At 41.2% G+C, this 13,004-nt stretch overlaps 1 protein-coding gene across 1 annotated transcript in view; it reads left to right on the top strand.

Moving 5' to 3' along the window:
• CCKBR (cholecystokinin B receptor) overlaps positions 1-13,004 on the top strand; it is a 73,862-nt gene that overhangs the window by 23,991 nt on the left and 36,867 nt on the right. The window contains exons 2-3 of the mRNA XM_063433333.1: positions 2,586-2,837; positions 4,576-4,840. Of these exons, the coding sequence (XP_063289403.1) occupies positions 2,586-2,837; positions 4,576-4,840 (517 nt within the window). The remainder of the gene's footprint in view (positions 1-2,585; positions 2,838-4,575; positions 4,841-13,004) is intronic.

Raw genomic sequence — 13,004 nt, 5'->3', positions numbered from 1 at the left:
GGTAAGGGGTGGGTGGGGTGCAGGGTATTAGGTGGGCAGAGTGCAGGGTTGGGCAGGTTACAGGATGGGCAGAGTGCAGGGTACGGGAAGGGCAGGGTATGGGGTGGGCAGAGTGCAGGGTATGGGGTGGGCAGGGTGCAGGGTACGGGGTGAGCAGAGTGCAGGGTATGGGGTGGGCAGAGTACAGGGTATGGGGTGGGCAGAGTGCAGGGTATGGGGTGGGCAGGGTACGGGATGGGCAGAGTGCTGTGATCCAGGGAATGTAAAGTGCAGAGTATGTAGTTTGTATGAATCCTTTAAATAATTGTATTTAATATACAAAGTGCTTTAACATGGAATATTTTGTCCATTTTAATCTCTAGAATAGTTTTTCTATAATTTTGAAGTCTGTTAGCAATTCTCTGATGAATTAAGATAAGGGCTTATTTTGCAAACATTAAAGAAGCCATTTAACGTAGATACGTTCTCTGGCTTGCTCACTTTAATCTGTTTTAATGAACTCTAAAAGTCTCGCTAGCAGTCTGACACTCATTCCAAACAGCCGCTCGCGCCAACAATAATGGTGGAATGAGGACAGTGTGGGGGAGTCAATGGCCTGAACAGGTTTCTATTAACCCTTACACTCCTATCGCCTCCAGTGGTTAGTGATCACCAGGCTTTTTGTGCCGATGGAGATCTATGGACGGAGCGGTTATTGGTTAGACTTTCTGGTAAGCATCGATAATATGTACATTTTTTTTTTTTAAAGTAGACAACACTTTGGAGAGTGTTTGTAACCAAGTGGCTACTAAAAAAGACTGGACATACCCCACTTGCAATACCTTGGATTGTCTTCTTTTGCAAATGGTATGCCATCATGGGGGTAATTATCATTCCTGGGCTACCATTCTCTCTTAAAGGCAACATAACAAATCTGGCAAATTTCAATGTGAAAAAATGGAAAATCAAGCCTTATATTTGACTCTGTAACTTTTAAAAACACTATAAAACCTGTACATGAGGGGTACTGTCATACTCAGGAGACTTCGCTGAACACAAATATTAGTGTTTCAAAACAGTTAAACGTATCACAACAAAGATATCATCAGTGAAAGTGCCATTTGTGTCTGACAATATCATTGCTGTAATATGTTTTACTGTTTTGAAAGACTAATATTTGTGTTCAGCAAAGTTTACAGAGTAAAACAGTACGCCCCATGTGCAGATTTTAGGGTGTCATAGAAAGTTACAGGGATACATACAGTGCTAGCAAATTAAATTCTCTGGACTTTCGGCCTGGGTTGTCAGGCAGGTCCCTCAAATTGCAATCAATAAAATTAATTAATTATGTAAAAATATTACATAAAAATGCATGTAGAATTTATTTAAAAATTATTTATGTAATTATGTATATGGACATATATATATATATTTTACACTAAGTGTATTTTTATATTAATATATGTATATATTAATATAAAATACACTTAGCATGAATATATATATACACATTTCAAAAAAAATTATAAACTTTATTTATTTATTTATTTATTTTAAACTTCTTTTTTTTTTTTACTTTTTTCACCAGCAGGGGGACTGCCTGTCAGTTCAGACAGTCCCCCTGCAGGCAGATACATTGACACCTATTGCGGCCATATGACCGCTCTTTCAAAATGATCACATGCTAATTTGCAGAGGGGGGACTGTCTGGGCTGTCAGACAGTCCCCCCAGTGTAGAAGAAGACCAATCGCTGGCGGGGTAACGGTGACGATCAAGTAAGTACATAGGATTACTTCAGACGTACTTGGTATTTCCGAATTCCTGCGGGGGGAGGGGAGGGAAATACCTGAAGGGAGCTATTATACTCACCAGAACAACTACATTAAGCTGTAGTTGTTCTGGTGACTATGGTGTCCCTTTAATTTATCTTCACTGAGTGCCTCAACCCCTCGAGGCACTCAGCAGACAGGCAGAGCATCGGAAGCCTGCCTGATGGCTTCCGATGCTCTGCCTCAATGCCGGGCACCATATGGGAGTGATCACCCGGCAGCGATGGGTGTATTGAGGATGCTTCCAGCTCTCAAATGTGCCGCTGACGTATCAGGTATGTCCGAGGTCGTTAACGACCAGTTTTTGTCAGACGTAGCTGATACGTCCGCGGTCACTAAGGGGTTAAACACCATAACAGTTCAACTCCCCATTAAAAAATACAGAGGATCAATAAATATGGGGACCCAGTGACATTGGCAACAGCCTTCGTACTCTCTGTACTTGGGGAAATGAGGCTAAAACATAGCATTCACACGCATTCACTGAACAAGAAATGCCAAGAAATGTGCAAATTATCAGCTAAAGCTACAAAACTGAACTCCGCTATTCTCCGGATCGTCTAGTTTAGCCTTAAATGTGCAAATCTCAGTTTGATTAACCGTTTCCACGTCAGAATTACCGGTTTTATGAAAAATGCATTTGATTTTGGTGGGAATTGTTCTAGCCCATCGCCTCTACACATTGACTTTATAAAAGGTTTTATTCCTGGCTCTGTTTCTGCACGAAATTCCATAAATAATCTGGATAATAATGTTGTTCATTCCTGTATTTTCAGATCTCAATTACTGGGTGCGGATTCTGCTGTATTCCATCATTTTCCTCCTGAGCGTTTTTGGAAACACACTTATCATCATTGTTCTCTTGATGAATAAGCGCCTGAGAACCGTGACAAACTCCTTCCTGCTCTCGTTGGCGGTCAGCGACCTGATGGTGGCCGTGCTGTGCATGCCTTTTACCCTCATTCCAAACCTTATGGGGAACTTCATCTTTGGAGAAGTTATCTGTAGAACGGCCGCTTACTTCATGGGTGAGGCTTTACGTTATCACAATAACCACCATTCTCTCCTTCCTTCTCCATTCTCCTATAACTGGAATGGAGGTTAAAGCGAGTGTAGAAGATCATTTGGGTGATTTACATAATTATCTTTCCCATCAATTAATTCCACTCACTTCATGAATACTGATTCATCTAGGCAGCTCAGAGTGAAAGCAGAATAATATACAGAATTATAATGCATATTGCGTTAAAGGGACACTCTAAGCACCAAAACAACTATATCATAATGACGCAATTTTGGTGTATGGATTATGCCCTGCCATCTCACTGCTCAATTCTCTGCCATGTAAATCACTTTTTCCTTATTTTTTTCTTTATTTCTTTATAATGTTACTTGCCCCTTTACCTTTTGTGATGAAGCAGATAAAATAAAGGTAAAATGTACTTTGAATCCAGCGCCCGGTCAAGTTCTTTCTCACCTTATCTGTTGTTACACTGTGTCTTTGGTTTCAGTGCTTTTCATAGAGGGGCATTGTTGGACCTCTGGGCACATGCATGTTCTGGGATCCATCAATCAGCTTCTTCTGATAGAAAAGCATTGAATCCAATCAGAACCTCTGTCGGCAGCCATGAATGCTAAACAGCATGCTGTGCGAGAGTTTGTGAGTGGGTAGATAATCAGAGTGACAGCTCATCTCTCTGCTACAACCCACCACCAGATAATGAATGCATACGAGGAACGGGGGCTGGACACAAGGTAGGCGGGGAATGGGCAGAAGGAGAGGTAGATATTCCTTCGGGCATGCTCACAGTGATTAAGTCCATTTCCCGTGCTCAGACATTTGGGTAAGCTACTTCTCATTGTGTGTTGTTGACTTCATCCTTCTATAATGCCATGGGGGTTCTCATGGTCTGCAGATGCATGGTAGGGTTTAGTCTGGTGAACATGCTGTGCCCATGTAGCCAGCATTCATTTCAGAAATTAAAACTAGTGAGATTTGAAGTTCCATAAATAGTGTGCGCACCTCAAATCATTTAGATTCATAAAATCATCAAAAAAAATCACACTTTATAAGATTAACACGGACAATGGGTTATTGGACACAATAAAATAGAAAATCAAATAAAACTGTGCAAAAAATAACCATTTTACACAAAATAACCACTACAAGACGCTACAACAGAACTAAAACATAATAACAGAACAGGTAATGGCAGCTAGCTGAATGCAAAAGGCTACAACTAACTGTTCCATGAAATTAAATAACTAGAAGAAGCAGATGAATGGTATAAAAATATATATCAATGTTTAGTATTTCTAAAATTAGCTTGTAATAGCTGCAGATCTCTTGTCTGCGTCCTTTACAAGCCCCTCCCTTCTAACTCCGCCCAGACTTTCTGTGGCTGTCCAATCACAGACTTCCCAGTGCAGCTCAATGAGAAGTCTTTGCACGGCAGGTGCTCTGGGCAATTGCTGCCTCTTGAGTTTATCTCCACTGAGCTAAACAGGAAGTAACAGGACTGGGTGTCTGATTGACAGGCAGAGGGGTGTAATAAGGCTCATTTTTTATAAAAGTGTCAATTACTATTGAAATCTGTACTTTTTTAAAAATTAAAAAAAGGAAAGCGGACAGACTCTTCACACATAAAGCATGTCAGCAGGGTAAACTGCTTTAGGTGTGTGTGGAGTGTTCCTTTAAATCACAGGGTGTTCTGTTGTATTCTAGAAATGTTAGATCCAGTGTATAAAGACTTCCATTGTCTGCAGGTCTCTCTGTGAGTGTCTCCACCTTCAATCTGGTTGCCATCGCTATCGAACGTTACAGTGCCATCTGTAACCCACTCAAGTCCCGTGTCTGGCAGACCCGCTCCCACGCCTACAAGGTTATTGCTGCCACATGGATTCTGTCTATTATTATCATGATCCCGTATACTGTATACAACACGATCGTCCCATTTCCCATGAAAGAAAAGAACAGGTTTGGTTACCAGTGCCGGTTGGTGTGGCCGAATAACCACGTGCAGCAGGCATGGTAAGATATAATTATTCTGTGTACACCACCATTCCATTAATTCCATGGTTATATTCATTATAACATCTATCCAGTTAAGATTTCATGATTAGATCTATCCAGTTGAGATTCCATGATTATATCCATGATACAATCTATCCATATGAGATTCAATGATTATATCCATAAGATCTATCCATATGCAATGAAATGATTATATCCGTGATAAGATCTATCCAGCTGAGAGTCCATGAATATATCCGTGATAAGATCAGGAAGTATTACTTTACTGAGAGGGTAGTGGATGCATGGAATAGCCTTCCAGCTGAAGTGGTAGAGGTTAACACAGTAAAGGAGTTTAAGCATGCGTGGGATGGGCATAAGGCTGTCCTAACTATAAGATAAGGCTAGGGACTAATGAACGTATTTAGGTGTTACGGCACCCCCAGGCATAAAAAGGGGTTAACAGCCGTTTAGTAGATCTTCCCCTTCCTTCCCCTTCCAGAGATACAGGCACAGCTACTGCAGAACACCAAACTCCCGAACTGGATACAAAATAGCACTCCAACTCCCGAACTGGAACCTCACTAATAGCTGCTAGCAGACGAACAGGAAAAGCAGACAATCAGCTTACACTCCTGGCAATCAGTCTCTAACAGCATACAGTAAATCCCCCCAAGAACGAGACAAGGCTCCGTGTTGAGGGTCAAGCAGTGGTCTGTTTTAATTAACACTCACAGACTTTTATGCAAGTCCCAATGCAAGGGGACATCCCACAGGGAGGGACAACATGTAACCAATCCCGTACAGTAAAACATAAAACACACCCAGCACAAACACATAAAATCCTCCCCTCTGCCTGTGATATAATTACTGAACACAATGGGTTAATGTAATTTATCACAGGCAGGAAAAATACAGTTTTTACAGCATATTCATAACGTCTAAAATATACATCACATTCACATAACAATTATTTATTCACAATCAATCCATTCAGGGGAACAACATATCAAAAAATGGCATGAATCAGACCAGGGGTTCAGAAGTTAGTCTTTTGGGGCCTGGCTGGCAGCATGGCTATCTTTCCCAAACCGGCTTTACAGAGCCCTCTATCCTGGAGACAAGGGGGAAAATAATCCAATTATATCCAGGGATAGAGGCAGACTCCATTGAGCACATGTTACCAGTAAAACACAAAAGGATACAAAAATACATAACTCCTATCATACTGAATTGAACGGCCAAATCTCCCAGGGTCCATAGTCACAGGGCAAGAGGGCAACCAGGCTCCTCCAATGCAATGTGGTGAGATTGGTCTTGTCACATTAGGAAATTGGGCAGACTAGATGGGCCGAATGGTTCTTATCTGAATTCTATGTTTCTAAGATCTATGAAGTTGAGATTTCATGATTATATCCGTGATAAGATCTATCCATATGAGATTCAATTATTATATCCATAATAAGATCTATCCAGCTGGGATTCCATGATTATATCCGTGATAAGATCTATCCAGCTGGGATTCAATTATTATATCCATAATAAGATCTATCCAGCTGAGATTCCCTGATTATATTCATGATGAGATCTATCCAGTTGAGATTCCCTGATTATATTCATGATGAGATCTATCCAGCTGAGATTCCCTGATTATATTCATAAGATCTATCCAGCTGAGATTCCCTGATTATATTCATGAGATCTATCCAGCTGAGATTCCCTGATTATATCCATAATAAGATCTATCCAGCTGAGATTCCCTGATTATATTCATGATGAGATCTATCCAGCTGAGATTCCCTGATTATATTCATGATAAGATCAATGCAGCTGAGATTCCCTGATTATATTCATGATAAGATCTATGCAGCTGAGATTCAATAATTATATCCGTGATAAGTTCTATCCATATGATATTCCATGATTATGTTTAAAACTTTTGCATGCAGCACTTTTCTTGTGACTTTGATATGTCATCATTCATGCCTTCCTCGTACACATGTCCCCTTCGGCTAAACATGCTCACATTATTTTTCAAGGATCAACCAGTGAGGCAGACCTTCCTTCTGGCATCACTCTGGCATCAATGTGGCAAGACATCCTTTTACCTACCTAATGTCATGGGTCCTTTTTCCAGACACAGGTTTTAAGGGTCACCCATTTTAAAACTGCTCATACAGTGCCTTGCAAAAGTATTCACCCCCCTTGACTTTTTACCTATTTTGTTGCATTACAGCCTTAAGTTTAATGTTGTATTAATCTGAATTGTATGTGATGGATCAGAACACAATAGTCTAAGTTGTTGAAGTGAAATGAGAAAAATAAATACATAAAATTATTTTTTAGAAATAGAAAACAGAAAATCGGCATGTGCGTATGTATTCACCCCCTTTGTTATGAAGCCCATAAAAAAACTCTGGTGCAACCAATTACCTTCAGAAGTCATATAATTAGTGAAATTATGTCCACCTGCGTGCAATCCAAGCGTCACATGATCTGTTATTACATATACACACCTTTTTTAAAGGCCCCCGAGGCTGCAACACCTACGCAAGAGGCACCACTAACCAAACACTGCCATGAAGACCAAGGAACTCTCCAAACAAGTAAGGGACAATGTTGTTGAGAAGTACAAGTCAGGGTTAGGTTATAAAAAAATGTTAAAATCTTTGATGATCCCCAGGAGCACCATCAAATCTATCATAACCAAATGGAAAGAACATAGCACAACAGCAAACCTGCCAAGAGACGGCCGCCCACCAAAACTCATGGACCGGGCAAGGAGGTCATTAATCAAAGAGGCAGCACAGAGACCTAAGGTAACCCTGGAGGAGCTGCAGAGTTCCACATCAGAGACTGGAGTATCTGTACATAGGATGACAATAAGCCGTACGCTCCCTAGAGTTGGGCTTTATGGCAGAGTGGCCAGAAGAAAGCCATTACTTTCAGCAAAAAAACAAAATGGCACGTTTTGATTTTGCGAAAAAGCATGTGGGAAACTCCCAAAATGTATGGGAATCTGAGGAGACTAAAATTTAACTTTTCAGACATTGACGAAAACGCTATGTCTGGCGCAAACCCAACACATCACATCACCCAAAGAACACCATCCCCACAGTGAAATATGGTGGTGGCAGCATCATGCTGTGGGGATGTTTTTCAGCAGCCGGGACTGGAAAACTGGTCAGAGTTGAGGGAAAGATGGTGCTAAATACAGGGATATTCTTGAGCAAAACCTTTACCACTCTGTGCGTGATTTGAGGCTAGGACGGAGGTTCACCTTCCAGCAGGACAATGACCCCAAAAGCAACACTTGAGTGGTTTAAGGGGAAACATGTAAATGTGTTGGGATGGCCTAGTCAAAGCCCAGACCTCAATCCAATAGAATATAGATTGCTGTTCACAAGCGCAAACCATCCAACTTGAAGGAGCTGAAGCAGTTTTGCAAGGAGGAATGGGCAAAAATCCCAGTGGTAAGATGTGGCAAGCTCATAGCGACTTATCCAAAGCGACTTGAGCTGTGATTGCCGCAAAAGGTGGCTCTACAAAGTATTGACTTTATGGGGGTGAATACTAATGCACATTGAATTTTTCTGTTATTTTGTCCTATTTGTTGTTTGCTTCACAATAAAAACCAAAAACAAAAAAAAACATCTTCAGAGTTGTGGGCATGTTCTGTAAATTAAATGATGCAAATCCTCAAACAATCCATGGTAATTCCAGGTTGTGAGGCAACAAAACACGAAAAATGCCAAGGGGATGAATACTTTTGCAAGGCACTGTATGTTTTGACAGCTCCCTTCTTTTGGAACAGCTTGCCTACCCCCATCAGACTCTCTCCTAGTCTTCAATTGTTTAAGAAGTCCCTCAAAACACATCTGTTAAGAAATTCCTATGGCCTCCCAGTGTAACTTCTATGTCACATATTTCTCTTGTTCTCCTAAAGAGCCATACCCCACTCTTTCTGCTACTTTTCCACCTAGTATGTTTGATGTCCCCTTTGCTACCCTATTGTGTTTTTGTACCCCACCTCATCTAGACTGTAAGCTTGTTTGAGCAGGTTCCTCATATACCCATTGTTACTGTATAATTTTTTAAATGTCTAATTTATTGTTAAATCTCCCCATATTCAAAATATTGTAAAGCAATGTGGAATACGTTGGCGCTATATAAATAGCTGGTGATCTAGTGGGAGGCCACCTTTCTCTTGTGATCTAGTGAGGACCCACTTGTCCTTGGTGATCTAGTGGGGGTCCACCTGTCTCTGGTGATCTAGTGAGGGGTAATATTTTCTTTGTGATCTAGTGGGGGTAGGGGGATTTCCCTGGTGATCTAGTGAGGGGCCCTTTCCCTGGTGATCTTTTTGGGGCCCACCTTTCCTGGGTGATCTTTTTGGGGCCCACCTTTCCTTTGTGATCTAGTGAGGGCCCACCTTTCCTTGGTGATCTAGTTGGCGTCCACCTCTCTCTGGTGATCTAGTGGGATGCCACCTTTCACTGGTGAACTAGTGGGGGTCCACCTGTCTCTGGTTATCTAGTGAGGGTCCACCTTTCCTTGGTGATCTAGATGGCATCCACCTCTCTTTGGTGATCTAGTGGGGGCCCACCTGTCTATGGTGATCTAGTGAGGGCCCACCTTTCCCTGGTGATCTTTTTGGGGCCCACATTTCCCATGTGATCTAGTGGGATGCCAACTTTCTCTGGTGAGATGCCACCGTTCTCTGGTGATCTAGTGAGGGCCCACCTTTCCCTGGTGATCTACTGGGGGTACACCTTTCTCTGGTGATTTAGTGGGGGTCCTCTTTACACTGGCGAGCTAGTGGGGGTCCACCTTTCCCTGATGATCTAGTGGGAGGCCACCTTTCCATGATGATCTAGTGAGGGCCCACCTTTCCCTGGTGAGCTAGTGGGGGACCACTTTCCCTGGTGATCTAGGGGGGGCCTACCTTTCCAAGGTGGCCTAGTGGGGGGCCCCTTTCCCTTGTGGTCTAGTGGGGGGGCCCTTTCCCTGGTGATCTAGTGAGTGCCTACCTTTCCCGAGTAATCTAATGGGGGCCCACCTTTCCCTGGTTATCTAATGAGGGCCACTAGTGCTGCAGTTTCCGCCTCCCTCGCTGGAGCTGTTTGGCATTGCTTGACAGTTGCCATGTGTGTGATTAGAGAACAGTGCTACAGGTGATATATTCCCCGCCAAGGAATTTAATGATATAGTCTTCAGGTAGAAATCAGGAAGGTCCAATGTAGGTAAATTAATTTTATTGAAAAAAATCTTTCGTTTTACTTTTAGTAAAACTAGTTCATTTACCTACATTGGACCTTCCTGATTTTAACTGAAGATTGTATCATCACATTACTTGGCTGGCAATATATCACTTTCGATAATGCCCAAACCCGGGCGAAACGCGTCAAGGAAAGGACTAGAAGCTATTTTACATTTTTTTGAGAAATAAAGTGAAGCTTTTTTATCCAATCCTCTGGTTTTTACATATTTCCTGGTGCTGCTGGTTTCCTGATATATCCACATATCCTTTGGTGGGGATCATACCACCCCAAGCTATCATCACCAGAGCAAGTTATTGCTCTGGACACTGTAAGTAGGATATCTACATTTTCTTTTCCAATTTTTGGTTTTAATATTGTACCATTGGTTTTTGTATTCTGTTTTTTTTCCATACATATGGTTGCTGAGTTTGGACATCCTAACATCTACATATCCTAAGACGGGGATTGTACCGTCCAGGCGCTATACAGCAGAGCTCTTAGCAGCTCTGCAAAGTGTGAGCTTGCCTTTCATCTACAATTTTTTTACAGGTTTTACCATTTATAATTTACAACATATTGCACTATTATTCGATTGTTCTTATCTTTTTTGAGGTTTTACCATGCTGTACTAACCAAGATCTATATGTATGTATGATATAATCATTTTATTATTGTAACACTATTTTTTGTTGCGGTTTACCACTTTTCTTATTTCCACATTTCTGTTCACTATATAGCAGGTATTGGGAGGTCCTGATGGTTCACTGCTGCCTCACACACTTTTTGGTTTTATAGAGAGCGCCTAAACTTCTCTTTACATGTTCTGTAAATTAAATGATGTAAATCCTCAAACAATTCATGTTAATTCCAGGTTGTGAGGCAACAAAACACGAAAAATGCCAAGGGGGGGGGGGGGGTGAATACTTTTTCAAGGCACTGTATCTCCTCACTTGTAAATGTGGCCTTCATTATGTGGGTCAAACCACAAGATCCATCAAAATGAGATTCAGAGAGCACTGATTGGCGATACTACACAATGATTAATCATCGGTGGGACGTCATTTTTAGTCTACACATAACAGCAATCCCACAGATATTTTAGTAATGGGGATAGAATTGATACCCAATGGTAAAGAGCCCTCATGGAAATGGATCTTCAAATTAAATACCTTGAATCCACACGGCCTCAATGAAGAGTTAGACCATCTGCCCATCTAGGATTCGAATTCTCATCGATTGGTGTATTGATTTATAATATGTAACTTTAACGTCCACTCCAGATTTAAGAAGATATCTAGTCGGATTGGCTTGTCTTGTTAATAACACCTCTGATATTTAAGTACATTTTTAAGTATCCAGTCTGACATGGATATCTTTATTTCCATTTGTGCTCTTATATTCCTGTTTGCAGGTTGATTTGACTGTGAATTCTGATTCCACAATTCTATGAACCCTGTTTCCCATCTTACATAAGATCTAATTTGTCTATAGTACCTACAGTATGCCCTCTAACCATCGGGGATTACAGTGCATATTTGTTCTTTCCGTTAGAATTAATAAATATTTTACATAAGTGGTTTTACCTCATATGTTTTATATATTTTCAATAGATTTAGTTATGTAGATTTTCCTACTTATTTATTTATTTGAGTATAGAGTAAGATTGATAATGAATTAGTATTACTTTTGTTAGATTTATACTCTATGCCAGGTTTTTCAGTGAACCCTTAAGTGCCTCTTCTAAAGGATATTTAAGAGTCAGGACTAGTTGTGGACCTATGTCTTGATAAAATTTAACACAGAGACGCTGCCTTTTTTTAAGTTACCAGCCGGGCTCAACATGATATTCTAGCTTGTGGTACTCCCACTGCTTTGCTGCTCGGTCTGTTTGACAAGCTACAACCTCTTGCTTACTTGGGCGGCATAACACAGTGCTGTGGGGACCATTGATGTCTGTCTATATCTACTAAGGGGTCGAGCTTGCTGGACATCGACTGATCGAGACTTCCTACCTACTACATTTTATGATTATGTAGAGGGTGCCCCGCACGGATAAGTACTTTTATTTCATTGCTAATTTCCTTTTAGTATTAGTTATATGTAGGATATCTCCTTCGTCCGATTTGAGTGTATCGATTATTGCATATGGTTTATTATTTATTTTATTTTTTTTATACACATTTGATTTTGGTTCACCACTTAGTGGATCTTGTCCCTGATTGTTTGAGGGCTATTTCTTGGGATTGCAAAGTATACATCATTTACTGTATAGTTTGTATTTTTCCGTTTTGGTTTAGGTACATTTTTTTTTTTTCATGTTTTCTTGCTACTGTTTCTTCCTTCTTAGTAGTTGTTTCTTTTACGGCATTACAGCTATAGGTATCCTGAGTGGATCCAGATTCTGGTTCGAGTAGCATTTAGTCCTTATAGATCTGATTGTAGTTTGAGTGTTTGTTTTTTATTCATTAAAATATTCTTGTATTATACTGATTGTTTAATCAGAATCTCAGGGAGCATGTTCCGCTCTCTGAATTGCACCTATTTCACCCGCTGATCTCTTCTCTTTTTACGACCTCAGGCCCTGGGGAGATAGCGCAGCTAAGCGGACAAGGGCACATGTAGGAGTGTGGGGATAGATGCAGGGGAGGGTCTTTGATAGTGGGTGTATTGTGTGGGTGGGGGTTAGGGCTATGTGAGCTAGCGGGGGGGGGAGGTCTTACCTCAGTGCCACTTGGGATTCGGGCCAGTGAACAGCTTCCCGCCCGCCCACCCCGAGTAGGTTTAGTTAGTCACAGCGAGTCGGGGGTATGTCCTTGCCAATTAAGTGTGGTTATGTTAAGGATGGAATAAGTTCCTCATGTTTACAGGTCTCGGCCTCCCCTGCTTCAAAAGGTTTAACTTTAGGTTGCCTGAGGTCTCGT

The sequence above is a fragment of the Pelobates fuscus genome, chromosome 1 (assembly GCF_036172605.1).
Source record: "Pelobates fuscus isolate aPelFus1 chromosome 1, aPelFus1.pri, whole genome shotgun sequence".
In the NCBI taxonomy this organism is placed as follows: Eukaryota; Metazoa; Chordata; class Amphibia; order Anura; family Pelobatidae; genus Pelobates; species Pelobates fuscus.
Note: the sequence above shows the minus strand (reverse complement) of the source record. Positions and strands in the feature narration are given on the sequence as shown.